Source organism: Glandiceps talaboti, chromosome 12 (assembly GCF_964340395.1).
Source record: "Glandiceps talaboti chromosome 12, keGlaTala1.1, whole genome shotgun sequence".
NCBI classification, from domain to species: Eukaryota; Metazoa; Hemichordata; class Enteropneusta; family Spengelidae; genus Glandiceps; species Glandiceps talaboti.
In genome coordinates this window covers 3578077-3596483 of record NC_135560.1, presented here as the reverse complement: position 1 = coordinate 3596483, position 18407 = coordinate 3578077, and the positions used below count along the sequence as shown (strand labels likewise).

Below are 18407 nucleotides of genomic sequence, written 5' to 3'. Positions count from 1 at the left end.
AGTCAATGTACTACATGACTGGTCAGAGTACATCAACAGTCATTCAGGTAAGTCAATGTACTACATGACTGGTCAGAGTACCTCAACAGTCATACAGGTAAGTCAATGTACTACATGACTGGTCAGAGTACCTCAACAGTCATACAGGTAAGACAATGTACTACATGACTGTCCAGAGTACTTCAACAGTCATACAGGTAAGTCAATGTTGTACATACATGACTCGTCAGAGTACCTTTGCAGTCATACAGGTAATTCAATGTACTACATACATGACTGGTCAGAGTACCTTAACAGTCACAAAGGTTAACCTTCCAAATCATTCTTACAACACTAGGTCTGTGACAATTTCACCCGTCCTTGTACCAACAAGGAAACTTATACTATGCCAGTTCTCTTTTTCTTATCATGGAGCTAAGATTTGGAATAAGTTACCATATCAATTAAGATTTATTAATAGTAAAAACACATTTAAGAATGCTCTCAAAAGGTATGTTACTAACTCACCATAAACAGTCGGTCATTAGAGAGGATCACTACAAGTATATATAATTTTCATTTGTTTATAAATGAGGAATGGCCAATGATTAGTATTGTTTTTGCTATTTTGCCAGCCCCCAGTCACATAGTTTTCAAATCCACCAAGGTCTTTTCTTTCTATTTGTTTGTGTATATGTATGATTTTCTTTCTTTCTTTTTCTGATGTAAGCGGATCCTTTATGTGTCGCGAATAAATAAATAAATAAAATCAATCTTTTCATCTTTTAAAAAAAGGTAGGACAACGTCAATTGGGATACACTCTGTGTGTCCACCATGCACACTGTCAATTGGGATGCAGTCTGTGAGTTCACCATGCACACTGTCAGATGGGATACACTCTGTGTGTCCACCATGCACACTGTCAATTGGGATGCAGTCTGTGAGTTCACCATGCACACTGTCAGATGGGATACACTCTGTGTGTCCACCATGCACATTGTCAATTGGGATGCAGTCTGTGTGTTCACCATGCACACTGTCAATTGGGATGCAGTCTGTGTGTCCACCATGCACATTGTCAATTGGGATGCACTCTGTGTGGTTACCATGCACACAGTCAGATGGGATGCACTCTGTGTGTCCACCATGCACACTGTCAGATGGGATGCAGTCAGTGTGTCACCATGCACAGTCAGATGGGATGCAGTCTGTGTATCACCATGCACACTGTCAGATGGGATGCACACTGTGTGTTCACCATGCACACTGTCATATGGGATGCACACTGTGTGTTCACCATGCACACTGTCATATGGGATGCACACTGTGTGTTCACCATGCACCTTGTCAATGCAAGTCAATGTACTACATACAAGACTGGCCAGAGTACCTCAACAGTCTGTCAGATGGGATACACTCTGTGTGTTCAATATGCACATTGTCAATTGGGATGCACTCTGTGTGTTTACCATGCACACTGTCAGATGGGATGCAGTCTGTGTGTTCACAAGGCACACTGTCAGATGGGATACACTCTGCGTGTTCACCATGCACACTGTCAAATTGGATGCACTCTGTGTGTTCACCATGCAGACTCTCAAATGGGTTGCACAATGTGTGTTCACCATGCACTGTCATCCACACTCGGATACATGTTAGCAATTTTTTTCTACCATTCCGAATTAATGCACGCTAAGAAAATGTTATGTAAATAATCTGTTGATTTGAAAATAAAGCGGTCACCACATTATGTGAGATTGCAAGATGACATCGCCTCATGTGACCCATAACGCAAGGACCATATGGAAGGGCTCAAGATAAACAACGGAAAACATAACCTGAACCAGAACAAAAAAAGTTCTAAAAAATAAAAGTTTTAAAAATCCTACCTATCCACCCTATTATGAATTCGGCCTTATCGGAACCACAGTTTATTTTTATTTGGCCTTGCAATCAAATTTAATTTACCTTCAACTGTCTCTCTTTCTCTCTCTCTCTCTCTCTCTCTCTCTCTATATATATATATATATATATATATATATATATATATATATATATATATATATAATGTATTACATAAACATATACTTCACTTTCTAAAGACTGCGTCTACACAGTGTCCACTTCTCCAATTCTCCAAAGCAACTCTTTATCAGATGATAAGTATCATTATTATCATCATCATCATCATCGTCATCATCATCATCATCATCATGCGGACGCATTAGAGATATAGTCCACAATGTTGCACCAGGAGTCCTTCTTCCTCATTACATTTAGGAGGTCCACGATCTCTTGGTGTCTCTAACAATTGTGGCCATGTAGCTGAGAGGTTTTCTTCCCATATTTGGACAAGGCATTCGCAAACAGATAACATCTGAGATGATTTCGACCATTGCATGGAAGCAGTGGCCTGCAAGCGTGCTCTTCGCTTTGCAAGAATGGAGGATATGGAAGGAATGTTGCCATAAATTTCAGACTTGGACTTGTGTTCTCACCAAGAGATGTTCTACACTCTCATACTTGGCATTGGTGATAATCATTCCGACAAGTCAATAACTTGAGGAAGGAATTTAATGACACACGTTTGACACCAAAAACGATCTAACCTGTATATGAGAGAAATTTAGTGTAACATTGTAGAATTACCCTCCCTATCTCTCACCATGACATGACATGATATGCACCGCATTTAAATCACAACCATATCTCTACACATTGTTACTAGATCACATCATTTGTTAATGCATGGTTAATAGAAATTAAAATGGATTTACATGTCGAGACAATTTTCAGTTTCTATGACTACTAAGAAATCTGGTTTTCGGCATTGAGAGAGATAAATCCCGTTCACATTTATACACGAGCATGACTAACTGCTTTACTATCTATAAGAAATAAATTTGTTGTATAGAAAGTTGGGATGTTTATTTTGATGAATTGCCTTTACTAAGTGAATTAAAATAGTGTTTGGTGCGTTCAAATAGATTAAACATTGTTGTTAAGAAGAGACGCCCAATAACATTCATGACATGTGAATGGCTTCTTGATTAGACGTATGCTGAGGCGCCTATTGTCATTACCAACTGAACTGTGTCAGATCAAGTAATTCCTTTAGTATTAGTCCTGTGAGTAGAACTGTTACAGACAGCTTACAATTACCTTCCATTCATGATAAATATGAACTGTTATCAAATCTCATTCTTTCTTCATAAAACGTTGACAAGCATAGTCTAACATAGCCCAACATAATGTTTTAGCGAAGTGTACGATATGTCCAGTACAGTCACTATAGACAAGGGTATCCCTTTACATATGTCTAAATTGATAATTTCAAAATATTGAATACGTTATAAGTATTGAATATCATTTACTAGTATGTCACAAAATATCGTCACAATATCATAGATTTATTCTCTTAAATGATTTACATCCAGTTTACAACGCTTACATTGCAGTATGATTTCAAGAAATTTCATATCATATCCTTATTTAGCTGTCACATTTCATATTTGTAGGCCTCTCATACATGGTCGACTCTGACGTCATCAGGCGCCTAATATCAGACACAATTGCATCTATAGCCGTAAACAATTCTAAAGTTTCCTATCATATTGTCATTTTCGTTCTTATAATACGATTTTACATCCTGAAGCCCTCGATACAGAAGATTAATAGGTTTCAGGTAGCTTTGTGTGGAGTTATCAAGGAATGTGGGCTATGGAGGGGTGTTTTATTAATATTCAGAAACCGCTGTATTGAATTCTTTTATTCAAAGTACCAGTATGCGATCAGGCAATTTTTCCTCAGACCTTTATATAAGGTATACCTGAGAAACTTGGGAAATGTGAAATGTAATACGAATGTCAGAGTAGAGACAGGCGAAAAGAAAGGATGACAGTCAGTCGCTCTTCTATTGAACCGGCATGACAGCGTAGACATCATTCTGTTCTGTGGAGAACTCTCCTACATCAGCTAGAGGGTTTGTCTTTACTTCAATAAAAGTTCATGTAGTCCTTTAATGGTCTTATAATACGTCTTTTTGTGTTACTTACGTTTTATAAACATATCGTGTTACACGAGCGGTGGTACGATATCTCTTTAAAACACATAAGTACATTCATTACCCATAAGGCCATATCAAACAAATTGTGTATTTCCGATAACCAGACCGACCCTAGTTTAAGCCTCCGACCCTAAACATTCTTTTCCTGCAAAAAGGTAAAATGGCAACAACTTATTTCTATTTTCATGTACACCTTCATGCACTGCCTCATCTGTTGTCAATTTTTTACATCGTATTCGAAAGAGAAACCGGGTCTTCTTAGACTATAACAGTACAGTATGTACAACGTGTTCGTCTACTTACTAATTAGCACTAATTAGCATTTAATTGTCAACATTCACCTATTTTACATCTCATCAAACTCCTTTCGGAGGTAATGTGACCGTCGAGTTTCTTATCATAATGGGGTCGAAGGGATTTTTGTTTTAATTAAGTAAAATCAAATAAAAGTCAGACGTACCTACCCTATTTACTGAAATCATGTTATCAGAAACAAACATTTTGCATGTTGCCTAAGATGGTTGAATTGAATAAATGTATTCCAATACCAAATACAAATGACTAGAAACATGTATCCAGGGATAACACATATATCGCTTTCGGGATCTGTTTTATCGGATCCGATGGATACTCTCGTTCATTATGATTTGTCCGCGAGTAATACACATCGTATTATACCTAAAGCCTGCTGTAAAGAGGGTCATAGTAGGGACAACTTGACGATGTCTGTAAATCATAAAGACATTGACATTTGATTATGTGAATAGTCACAGTAAACAACTGAACTGAGATCTTTCCGCTTAGATCTTGCTTTAAAGTTCCTAACATTAGGATTTATTGTTGGTAAGGTACATGTGACGGAACATGGGGGGTTGAGTTTATGATCTGGTTGTAACACTTGGGAAGCAAACTTGAGACGGATATTCTGACGTTGAACCTGTAAGTGGAAGGATTCTAAGTTCAGATGTAATTGTGATTCCTTATAGGTACTAAAAGGATGAATGATTCTGAAAGCTCTCTTTTGAATACTCTCTATCTGAGATCTTTGTTTTTCCGCTAAGCTTCTTGCCAAACGATGCATGCATATTCTAACGTTGAACGAACTAAGGACACATAAACACGTTTCAGATCGTCTACAGTCGCGCCAAATCTACTCAATACATGTAATATATATAACCTCTGTGAGGCTTTACTGACCATCTCATTAACACTTTTTCTAATTTATTGTTAATCGTCAGTCTCAGACATTTGAAGTTTGACAACAGCTGGCTAGATCTATGGCAAAATTAGTTAGGCTTGGTGTTTCACTCATGGGACATTACGTTTTATGACAAAGAGATAGACACATTTCAACTCTAGACTAACAATAACAGACACAATAAACACAGCAGGATCCTTTGCCCAATCACAATGAACACTAACACAGACAAGTATCACTGATAAGCATGGCTATTCTTTTACAGTGCAGTAGATGCATGCTTCAAATGAAAACATTACACACGGACTTTATGATTTTAATGACTGCAATTCTTTATTTTCTAACTAATAATCAACATTTCAACTTGACGACTTCTACATCCCCATTGTGGATGACACCTGTGATAATGTTTGCATAAGAAGTTGTCTGAGGGTGTATATTAAATTTCATGTCACCTAAGTGAAACACCAAGCCTACATCATTTTAGTAGTACGACCCATAACACCAAAGTAAAGTATTTTCTGTATGTGCCACAGTCGTTTATATCATCCATATCACGTGTAAAAGTATACTGTTTCATTTGCTAATTGACTGCATTAGAAAGGCCACATGCTAGGCTTGTAAATAAACCAATTGAAACAGTGTACTTGTACACTTGATATGAATGCTATAAATGAGTGTAGCACATAGAGAAAGTGCTTTACTTCAGTGTTACTCGTTGTATGTCATTCAGAGACAGAGGATGAGGCTGATTGAACTGCTTTGCAAAACAAAATGCCATCTCCTTACACTTCTTTGGGTTCAAATTCATGCGTATATTCAAATCACCATTATATTTTAAGTGCCTTTTACGTTGGTGAACTATAGTACGATTGCACGATGTCTGTGAAGTGTTCCATGCCAAGGGCAGTTATTATTCGTCTTTGAGCTCGAGAATACCATGGAAACATCATGAACGTACATTTTCCCATCTACTTCATTTTAAAAGGGTAAAATATTGAAGAGTAGCTAATATCGAGTAGAAGTCTTTCGTCTGAAAGACACTCTGTAAGCTTGTCGTTCTTAGAATCTGTCACCCTTGATCTAATTCGTCGTAATTACAGTAATTACTTGACCGTATCTAGTCGTTATTGTACATGATATGGTACATTGAGAGTTCACTGAATGTACAGAGGTGTCATATCAAATTTATGCTTCTGCAACCTATGTCATTTGAAGTATTGTCTGACGATCAGATATTGTTCTCAAATAATTTCTAAATCTGCTCCACTAGACAGTTAAATAATATTCCTAAATGAGATGAGTGGAGACTTGGATGAACAATTGGGTCACGAGTATTTTACGAATGAAGAAAAAACAAGGGAGAAATAATATAATTATACCTCATCGAGCATAATTTATGAACAATTTGCAAAAATAATGGCGATTTGGAATGTTTCGAGCAACGCAGAACCAGTGACGTAGACATGGGTTGTCGTGACGTAGAACCACCTGGATATCCATATTTTCTGTTCAAAGGCAATAAGTTGGCTTGTACATTGTATACTTGTTTTTGTTATCTATGTTCTAATCCCCAATCTAAAGTTGCCCTTTGAAAATTGATAGTTGGCAGTCAAACTGCGTTATAGTGGAGATTTGTTTTCTTTGAACTGCAATGGAAACCGCTTCAATATTCTGTTGTGGTAACATATGTTTTTATGGGCGAAGCAATATTAGAAGTAAGTGGATACGATATTGTGACCAAACATCCCCACTAATAACGATACCATGGCCGTTAGTTCTGTTGTTTTGAAAACATCAAGTCAACTGTTGTGATTAAAGTGTATTTGATACAATCAATTTAGTCTAACTGGTCGCACAATAATGGTTTCCATATATGGATGTCATGTTTATAGATTACTCTAGTCCTTATCACAAGTTACAAGACTTTCGTTGATACAGATCTCATGTCCAATTACTTCTAATGTTCCTTCACTCACAAGATATGTATTGACACCAGTCAAGTACTCAAGCTCTTTCAAATCCGTTGTATATGTAAATGAAGTTGATGGAATTATTAACCTTGACCGTTATGAGATCATCACAAATTATTCCTTCGTCATTGTGTACTTCATTCAGAAGAGTACAAATATAATGTTGGAGACTGTGTTCCAAATATGTTATACATGTATGTCAAAAAAGATGGGCAATGCAGAATAAAATGACAGACATATATTTTTCAAACCAATAGCGATGTCAATGTTGTAAAGATTGTTTGTAGCAAGTGTTAATTTACTTGTAGCTGTCAAACGTTGTCATTGTTAAGAGAGAAATTCTGATTAATTATATGACCAAATGTCATCCTACAGTAAATGATGATATGAGAATGATTGTCAATAATGTATACACATGAAAATTGACATTTTTATTTATTTATTCATTCATTTATTACAATTTATGTATCTTTTGACAAAAGTAAGTAACAAGTAATAGAATTAGATCATATCACGTTAAATCACATCCCATATCATACTATTCACAACAAACAATTTCAAGGCATGTGATATGATCTCAAGAAACACATACATTAATATATTAGTATTTCGTAAAATATTCAAAATGTCTTATATAGGAAACTGTTGTATGGAATAATCGGAAACTCGAAAAATAGATCGTGGAATGTGGATTACATACATGTAATATCAATGCGATAAGGTGGAATTACATTGTAATACGACAATAGGATTTTTGGATGCCGACAAATGTCATTCATTGTTATGTTTTGAAGACCAAGAACTAAAGTTTAATAGTTAGCCACAGCAGGTTTTATAAAAGATAATGTCAAATGGATTAGTTAGACGTCTGTATAATAATTTATGAGACTACAAACCTGTATCTGTGATAATGTATACAGGTATATAGAAAATTAATATGGTGAGTCACCCTCATCAGCATTATGCATTTTCAGTGTATTGATTCGTCGCCATTAATGATATTGCCACTTTGTCACTTCGATCTTTGTAAACAGTCAAACCAACTGATTGTTAACACGCTAGTTCATCATAATACCAAGTAATTGTTCATCAATATCAATTATGTAACACTAATAGACCTTTCCCAACCCTGATCCACACCTGTTGGTGACTCCTAAGATCAAGGTAGTTTCATAATCCAATCCAACAATATTCTGACGTTTTCAATTCGCTTGGCAATGATCTTGTCCCGAATTGGCGAGTGTCATGTGAATCACTTTAAACGCGGCAAAAACTAATATATTGTCTCAAAAATGGGTTTATATGTGAATGTTCTATTAAGTCACAGACTCGATGCCAAGCTCGGAATTCACATTTAGGACCACACCTTGACGTCTTTACTCCATCAATTCAGTTTTTACTTGAGTCAGTATGCAAATTATAGATGTATCGTTTGTAATAGCTTGTACAAATCCATTAAAAAGTTACCCGAGATAGGTTTAATTCACAGTGACTGTCAACAATAAAAAAGGATAACTACAAATAATGAAAGATCTGACTGTTACTACATATGGTTTCAAAAACCATGCAGTTTCAGACTGTGTATCTTAGCATTTTGTAAAATTGACGCTGATCATGATTGGTACAACGTCGACACTATAATGATATACAAATAAAGTAGTAATGTATACTGAATCATAGAAATGGTTTGTTTAAATTCTAATAGCTATGTCATGAAAAATGGAAATCTTGAACAAAATCGTGAATAGCGTTTTAGTTGTAAGAGTTTAACTTTGACATTTATTCGACAAAAATAATTTCTTGGTAGCAAATTCCTTTTCATTTGGGAGGTTGCAACTTTTGACAATACAAGTACTTTGTCGATGTCTAAAATATTTCAAAAACCTAAAGGCTTCACACATACGATTTACTAGCCATGTAAATATTAGCATCGGCTCTAATTGATTTTAATACAATGAGTTGGTGAAGATATTCTTTTTCAATTACATCACATCAAAATTGGTTATGTTCAATTAAAAAAAGCGAATCCCTTTGAAAGTTGTCACGATCACCAAGGATAACTCGTTGGATATATCTTTGGCCCACAGCATCTTCGACAATGCCAATGCAAATTAATTTTGGGATGTGGATTACATTTCAAATAAATAAAATTACATGAACATGATACGATAGTAACAGAGTGAATTTATTACTCAGTAAATATTTAGATCATAATTTGATATTTTCAGATTATTACTAGAAATATAATACAGGTCATTCATATTTTGCGATGTCGCACAGACCTTGTAAAATTGTTATTGTAATAAGAATTGTCGAGACCTTCGAATTTCCCGATACAGACGCCTGGGGGGCTTATAAATACAGGTTTACCGGAGCAAGATGCACAGTATAACGCATCATTGGGTCTGTCATTTGTTTCTTTCACGAATAAATTGCTAAGCAATGAAGTGGAACGGAAGTATTTTGGTACACTGAATGCAGGAAGAAAGGTCGTTACTCGTTTTCTTTATAATTTACGTGTTTTCAAAGGGACAGGACAGGAAGGATATTACATTACCTCTTGACATTTTTGATTGCTCGTTTGCAAAATATGATAACTGTCGGTTCTGTTGGAGACAAAAAACACATGCCTGTTGACGTGGAAAAGGCTGTTGAAATAGCAACAAGCGCTCATAATTACATTTCAAATATTATGATATAATATGGGCATATTTTTTTTATAATTGTACCTCTACATTTTACACAGACACAATCTACTACAAGTCGCCAACGAGACGTCATAATTCTACCTACGACTTATATTTCGGACTCGTTTTGATTTACATAAATATTTATATTGCACGTCAAAATTTGCCTTGATAACTTATGTGTCAATAATATAATGATCAATTGTCTACCAGAGACACCCTTCTTCTCCCCCTCCCCCCCCCCATTTTCCAAAGGTTGACGGAGTTTTCAACAATAACGAATAAATTCCATTTATATTTCACCATATTGCTGTATTTTACAAAATAAATTTTGACGAAACTATAGGTAAATAGACTAGCCTCCTTGTCCAAGATTTGACCTTTGCCAGAATACAATGCGTTATAAATATTTCGGTTCTTTTCAAAGAAGCTTGCCCAAACTGTTAAACGAACTATCAAGATCAGTGAGCCTGATCACAAGGTTTCATGTTGAGATAGACACACACAAACATCACTTACACAGTGTGGACACTTCATTATTTAATGATATTAACAGTAACTTATGAAAGAAATAGTACAGTTAGCTACTGACCATGGCTTTTGTTTGAACTTCATGTAATTATAATTATACTCATGTCTATTAGTGTGTATGCTGTTACTAGTATATATTATTAAAAGAGTTGACACTGTGAAAGTGATGTTTACATGTTATCTTTGTGGTGTCTATATCAAGATTAAACATTGTTATCAGACTCAGTGATAGTTTGTTTAATAGCTTGGGTAAGCTTTTTCGAAAAGAGCCATAAACTTCGGAGCTTTTCTAATCGATCGCCCGCTGTAATAGTTCATACAATAACAAATGGTGATATAAATATAATACTCAGGGAGGCAAACTCAGTTATCCTTGCTGATACCACTAGGAAGCATTTCAACTTGAACGCAGGGGAGAATGGTCGGCTCGATTGTATTTGATCTGGGGTCTTCGGATAACTTGCAGTGACTTACTCTCGGGCTAGCTGACAGACTTTGGATCGATCCAACACCATGTAGCCCTCCCTGTCGTCTACTACAAGTGCTGCCATTCACATTTTTACCATTTATTTGGATACTTGGCTTTTGGCTCAAACTTCTACGGAATATTTTAGTTATAAACTGTCTAAAGTCCTGACGCACGTACGTATAGACAACAGGATTCAGGCAACTGTTCGCATATATCAAGAATGGACAACAGAAATAGGCGATTTTTAAAGCTTTTGTCCGACTCTTTGGTGGTACAAACACGATCATTAGTTGTGTTATCCAAAATGGTGTCCAGCAAAGTAAGAAAAGAGCGACCGCCAAGAGAATCATGATTGCGACTCTACCGATGCGAATCCTTCGATGTCGTCTACTTCCGATGACTAGGTATGCAATGATTCTAACATAACAAACAGAAATTATCACTATGGGCAGACCGAAGCCGATGATGAACGTGGTAATGATGTACATACGTTGTATAGACGTAGAACAGATAACGTTACAGACAGTTACATCGTCAAACGTTTGCGTCCGAGCATAAATCCAAAATGGTATTGTAGCCATACCAGACAATAACCACATCAGCAGACAGACTATCCTAGCCTTCTTAATGGTTCGGTATTTTTTTGACCATACAGAGTGTACAATAGCAAAGTATCTGTCGACACTCATCGCTGTCAAAGTAAACATACCTGTAAACTGATTCATACCATCTATGACAAGCACGAGCCGACACATCAGATCACCAAATATCCACTTTCTTGTCGTGTTAAAGTACGCAAGAAAGGGCAATCCAAGCAGAAACAGACTGTCAGCTGATGCCAAATTGAGAATGTATATATTTGGTACGACTTTCATGACTGGATAGTTGAGTATTACCAATATCACAATCCCATTACCAAGTAAACCACCCAAGCATACGACAGTATAGTAGGTTGGAATAAAACCATGGAAAACCCATTGTGGTAGAACTCCGAGTCCCTCGTTGTCAAAGGTACTGTTGCAGTCATCGTCTCCGTCCTTGAGAACCATGGTCGCGTTGGCAACCTCGAAGCCCGTTATCTTCATCTGTTACTTGGCCAATATCAGCGACTGTGCGACACAATCGTAGTATCGTGATACTACAACGCGGACCTTCAAAGTTGCAAATACATTCACTTTACCGTTGAACTTCGACTTACGACTTACGAAATATAAATCGTATGTGTATTTAGCATCACTGTGTTTTGATGTGAAGGAGCAATGGGATTAGCACTCATTGTATGGTAGCCAACTTGAAGGTATTAGAACCCCACCTCGTAGATCACCTTCATTTAAAGCCCAATCTTAAGGCTTGCTGTATTGTAGCGCATGCGTATACCCCTTCATGTCAATAATGGATAGATTTCAATGTGGTCCGTCTATCACGTGCGACACAGTAAACATCGAAAGTAAAACGTATATAAGGGTGGAGTCAGAATTTACGGCAGGGGGGCCTGGGGAGACATGGGGGGCGGCGCCATGAATAAAATTGAGGGTTCAAAGGGGGGGGGCATGAAAATTCTGATCATCTGAAACGGGGGCCCCGAAATATTTTGCTCGTGATTTGAACCGAATTAAACCTCAGGAGCGGTTGTTAACCGAGTAAATTAAAATATCTTCTGAAACCTATATTCAGTGATGAGTTGCATGACAGCCATGCGAATGTATTACACATTAAAATATGTGTAGCCAGGAAGGGGGGCGGGCTATGAAAATTCTTGGGTTCATTTCGATGGGCCTTGACCTTTCTTGACCAAAATAATTTCTTTTCCCCCCCCCCGCCGTAAATTCTGACTCCAGCCTAATGTATTATTAAACCATGTGTGATTTCTTGGTCTAAAGTATCTATGTAGCGACACATGCCCATCAATTATTAATTACTCACCATATTTTCTATTTTGTCTGAGACCAGCATAGAGTGATGGTCGAAGTAATAAAAACTACTTTTACCATGTATTTCACAATTTTGTTGGTTGCTTGCTTGCATGCCTGCTTGCTTGCTTGATTGGTTGCTTGCTTGCTTGCCTGTTTGCTTGTTTGGTTGGGTGACTGGTTGGTTAGTCGGCTTGTTGTTGTTTGGTTGGTTGGTTGGTTGGTTGGTTGGTTGATTGATTGATTGATTGATTGCGAGCGAGCGAGCGAGCGAGCGAGCGAGCGAGCGAGCGAGCGAGCGAGTGAGTGAGTGAGTGAGTGAGTGAGTGAGTGAGTGAGTGAGTGAGTGAGTGACGGTTGGTTGACTAGTTGATTATATAGATGAGTGGATTTAATGGGTAGATAAATGGTATTAAAACGATAAAATAATATTGGTTTGACAATAGGAAATATCGTTGGCTGGGTGGATGTCCATAATGATGCATTAAATAATCTATCACGTATTATTAAAACGTCTACGTAAAGAGAAATATGCAATGACTATCTTTTTCTAATGATTAACTTAAAACAAAGACAGATACCTATTAGAAATAATACATCAATGTTAAACACAATATGGCCGTAACTAAGTTGAGGTGACAGATAACTCAAACGTCATAAACCATATCAGTTGTCATATCTACGTAGCAAACTAAGACATGATATACCGCGGCCGTCTAATGTATCCATGTCATATAGCGTTGGTGATATATGTACTTTAAAAAAAAGAATATGTGTCTCTATAGCAACGTTTACAGGAAAGTCTAGATCTCAATATTGGGTCTCAGGTTGTTTGTTACATTTCTCCCTGCCTTACAAGGTTTCAATGTACAGACGTCCATATGTTTTTTGGCTTCTGAAAGAGTAAGCTTACACGTCGTATTTCATTTGTGTACCGCGTGAGTACCACATGTATTATTCACATGTGATACAGTGTGTCTTTTGCAACACAAAATATCATATATTGCAAAAGTACCTAGTCCGTTTATAATTATCAAAAATGCTTAACGCCAAATAATTCATTATTGCCATGCGAAGCATAGTCCATATACAGTATGTATGTATGTGTATGTACGGATGTACGTACGTACTTATATATGTGTATTTCTGTTTTATTCTGTCTCTCTCTCTCTCTGTCTCTGTCTCTCTCTCTCTCTCTCTCTCTCTCTCTCGCTCTCTCTCTCTCTCTCTCTCTCGCTCTCTCTCTCTCTCTCTCTCTCTCTCTCTCTCTCTCTCTCTCTCTCTCTCTCTCTCTCTCTCTCTCTCTCTCTCTCTCTCTCTCTCTCTCTCTCTCTCTCTCTCTCTCTCTCTCTCTCTCTCTCTCTCTCTCTCTCTTTCTCTCTGTAAGTGAAAACAAGGTAGCTGTCTGTTTTATGTACATACAAAATATTTTGCCTAAAGAAGTAATCAATAAATCATGGCAAACACTAACACGAAACACATCTCAACTGTTGCATGCTTCATAAATTTTGATACTATTACGCATTATGTATAAGCTTACTCCTGGCAGTGACGTATGTATATTTTACGCATTTTGTAACACATATCGGAGCAAATAGAAACGGTTATTTGATATCCACGACTCTTACGATTTCCAATGAGTTTTCATTTTGATTTCCGAATACATACGGATTAACAAGACCAACGTTTGACGTCACTAGCTAAAGAAATATCAATAAATTCAAAAAATGTAGGACAGATATAGATTAGTCATTATACAATGTATATTGTTTTATTCAATTTATCCATAGTAGCATGATTACTGAATTTTATCAAATCATCTGATTTTCTGATATTTTTTCAGCATAGAAAGGAACTGATATCGATTCATTCTCGTTGATCTGAAGCCCCCTTTTCGGATATCCATGGAAACCGTGATTGTGTGGACGGCATTGGCTAATACTAAATAAACAAGCGCTAAGAAGGATGTTCTAAGCATTGAAATCAGAAATATATACATGGCCAGATCATTAATAATAGACAAATGTACTGTAGGTACTCGGAATAGAAGTCTTGTAGGGTCAAATTTAAAATTCTGGAATCACGCTAATCACTGCGTAGCTTGATCGAACCCTCTAGAAAGAGGGAAAATGATGTGGGTACCCTTTAGTCATCTAGTCAACACGCTGATTATATGCCCATTTATAGTAACTCCGTCACGTTACTTATAGCAGTGTCTTCCGCCCAAGGCACCGAGGGTTATGGTTTTGTCAATGCACGTTACATTTGCAATCAAATTCAAAAAGGACATTTTTAGAATAGTGTTAATTATTGAATTATGAAAAGTAAAAAGAAAACAGGTTTGCAAAGTAGAAAGGGTCATTTTAATTGGTGAACAAAAGCTAATGTTAAACCACGAGAAATATAGTGATTTTTTAAGTAATAAAATAAGTCGCTTAGATTGTGTGTAAAAAATACACCATAATATGTAAGAACCTAGTTCCACTCACAACAATCAGACTGAATGTTAAATTCTAAATGTGTTAAATTTTTTTCTCAGCTGGCATTTGGTTGATTATATCTCATAACAATTATAATAATGGACTGGCGGCTGTCACCTTTAGCCTAATAAAGATTTCTCTGTGGAGTGTTTGTCCAAGTCATTTTGACCACCTATTCACTAATCATCATCAATGTTAGGGGATGTCTGAATTCTACTGAAAATTGGAAAATTGTGGGGTAAACTGAATGCAAACCATTCCAGTCCAGTAAAGTAGTATCTGAACTATAAGGTAAAATAAGTTGTCAAAAGAGGATCATGACATTGAAGGATAAAAGTAATATGTTACATGCAAATCAACAAGAAATTGACAACTCTATAACATTTTGTGTTGAAAGATTACGAGGATGATATTAATGTACATGCCATATCAGATTGAATATGTGGAGAACTTGTTGGAAAGAATGTTATCATTTTTTCGTCGAATTGGCAATTATGAACAAAAGAAGCAATAATTCATGAATAATACATTATTGCCATGCGAAGCATAGTCCATATACAATATGTATGAATGTGTATGTACGGATGTACGTATGTACTTATATATGTGTGTTTCTGTTTTATTCTCTCTCTCTCTGTCTGTCTGTCTCTCTGTCTGTCTGTCTGTCTGTCTGTCTGTCTAGTCTCTCTCTCTCTCTCTCTCTCTCTCTCTCTCTCTTCTTCCATCGTTGTAGCCACGGCTGTTGTTATGACAAATCAACACTATTTGTGATTTGGTCTCGTTATTACTTAAGCAATTCAGTATTGTATCATCGTGCTGTTGTGTAGCTAAGACCGACTGTCGATTATGATGTTGCCAAGCGTGTCAACCAAATATATGACCTGAAACCAATGGCAAACACAAGAAATGAGGGCGCCCTCATCCTTCCAGTAAAACAAAACATTACCCTTCTGTTTTCATACTTTTAAAAAAAAAATTGTTTATTTCCGATAACCCAACCGACCCTAGTTTAAGCCTCTCGACCTTAAAACATTTTTGAAACATTTAACACAAAAAGATAAGAAATTCTTTGTCTTCTTGCCCTTTATACATGTCTGTTGTCTTTCCCCAGTTATGTTTGTACATATTTCTTCAAACTATCAGAGGAATACTAGTATTCTGCCCGATATTTTGTTTATTTTTTAGTCGAAGCAAAAGATAAAACTAAATAAGTTAAATTCCCGAATTCGCTACCCTTTTCTCTGAGGTCATTTCATCGGAAACACGCGATTGTTTTTTTGTTTCGTCTTCTCTGTGCGCGCACACACACACACACACACACACACACACACACACACACACACACACACACACACAAAGCCTGGGCACTTTACTTACACTTTATAATTGAAGTAAAAAAATAAGTTCTAGAGTTCCCGTGGAATTCGCCTGAGTGTACACCTTCTTAGCCTAGCACCCTTGTTTGTTGATCCTTTGATCGTTTGGATGCATTTAAATTGATAGGTAAACATTTGGGTCACAAGCCCATTTGTTACTATGTAGTCTCGTAATACATTAACGATATCAAGTAGGCACGGAATGACTTGGTGTGACCCGTGTGGACGTGTACATGTAGTCCAGTGTTGTGTTTACAGTTACATGTACACAAGTGATACGTATACATTGAGTTGTTTTCAAGTAAGTCGATACCCAACAATCTCACAGTGGCTATGGGGGTTAGCTGAGCTTAATTAAATGACAACGTAAAGGTAAGTTCTACATTTCGATATATCAGTGTCATAGCATTCGCAATATGTGTAACATTAGCTTCTGATTAAGCACCGTCACTTATTCGTGGCGTTTCGTCTGCATGTATGCCGTAAACTTTGAATTAACACATTAGATTGGTTGTTCCCTGTTTTTCAAAAACAACCTGATTTATGGCGACAAATGTTTTCAACCATACGTACTTTAAATTTGTTGTCGACTGAATCATGCGATCAATACGAAATCAATTAATATAACGGGTAAAAGGTCAATTCGATAACAACACTGTAGTGCAGTGTAATTAAGGCCACATTGCAAATCTCTTAACTCTGCATGAAGTATTATTAACAAAATAAAAAGCACATCCGAAACAATTCCGACACATTACTTTCAGTATACACATTATTATCAAAGTCAGAATAAATTCTATGAAAAAATTGAGACATTTATTTGAAAATTAAGTGCTTCGGTCTTTCGATATATTTTGTAACCGTGACATATTGTTTATTGATATGTACACAGATATGCTTGTTATACACGCCTTGTTTACAGTACAATTCCTGGTGGATTAGTTGTTATACACGCCTTGTTATCAGTATATTTCCTGTTGGATTACTTGTTTATAATCGCCTTGTTAATAGTATATTTCCTGGTGGATTAGTTGTTAGACTCGCCTTGTTAACAGTATACTTCCTGGTTGATTCGTTGTTAGACACGCCTTGTTAACAGCATACTTCCTGGTTGATTCGTTGTTATACACGCCTTGTTAACAGCATACTTCCTGGTTGATTCGTTGTTATAATCGCCTTGTTAACAGTATACTTCCTGGTGGATTAGTTGTTATACACGCCTTGTTATCAGTATACTTCCTGGTGGATTAGTTGTTAGACTCGCCTTGTTAACAGTATACTTCCTGGTGGATTAGTTGTTATACACGCCTTGTTAACAGTATACTTCCTGGTGGATTAGTTGTTATAATCGCCTTGTTAACAGTCTACTTCCTGGTGGATTAGTTGTTAGACACGCCTTGTTAACAGTATACTTCCTGGTGGATTAATTGTTATACAAGCCTAGTTATCAGTATACTTCCTGGTGGATTAGTTGTTAGACACGCCTTGTTAACAGTATACTTCCTGGTGGATTAGTTGTTATAATCGCCTTGTTAACAGTCTACTTCCTGGTGGATTAGTTGTTAGACACGCCTTGTTAACAGTATACTTCTTGGTGAATTAGTTGTTAGACACGCCTTGTTAACAGTCTACTTCCTGGTGGATTAGTTGTTATACACGCCTTGTTATCAGTATATTTCCTGGTGGATTAATTGTTAGACACGCCTTGTTAACAGTATACTTCCTGGTGGATTAGTT

General features: G+C 36.7%; 1 protein-coding gene across 1 annotated transcript; it reads right to left on the bottom strand.

Moving 5' to 3' along the window:
• Positions 1 to 10798: 10798 nt before the first annotated feature.
• Positions 10799 to 11953, bottom strand: LOC144443596 (somatostatin receptor type 5-like). Its single transcript, XM_078133136.1, has one exon. It carries the CDS (start codon positions 11951 to 11953, stop codon positions 10799 to 10801), a length of 1155 nt encoding a protein of 384 aa, XP_077989262.1.
• Positions 11954 to 18407: the final 6454 nt, after the last annotated feature.

Excerpts from the sequence above, each read along its gene's own strand:
- LOC144443596 (XM_078133136.1), bottom strand. The coding sequence starts at position 11,953 with ATGGTTCTCAAGGACGGAGACGATGACTGCAACAGTACCTTTGACAAC.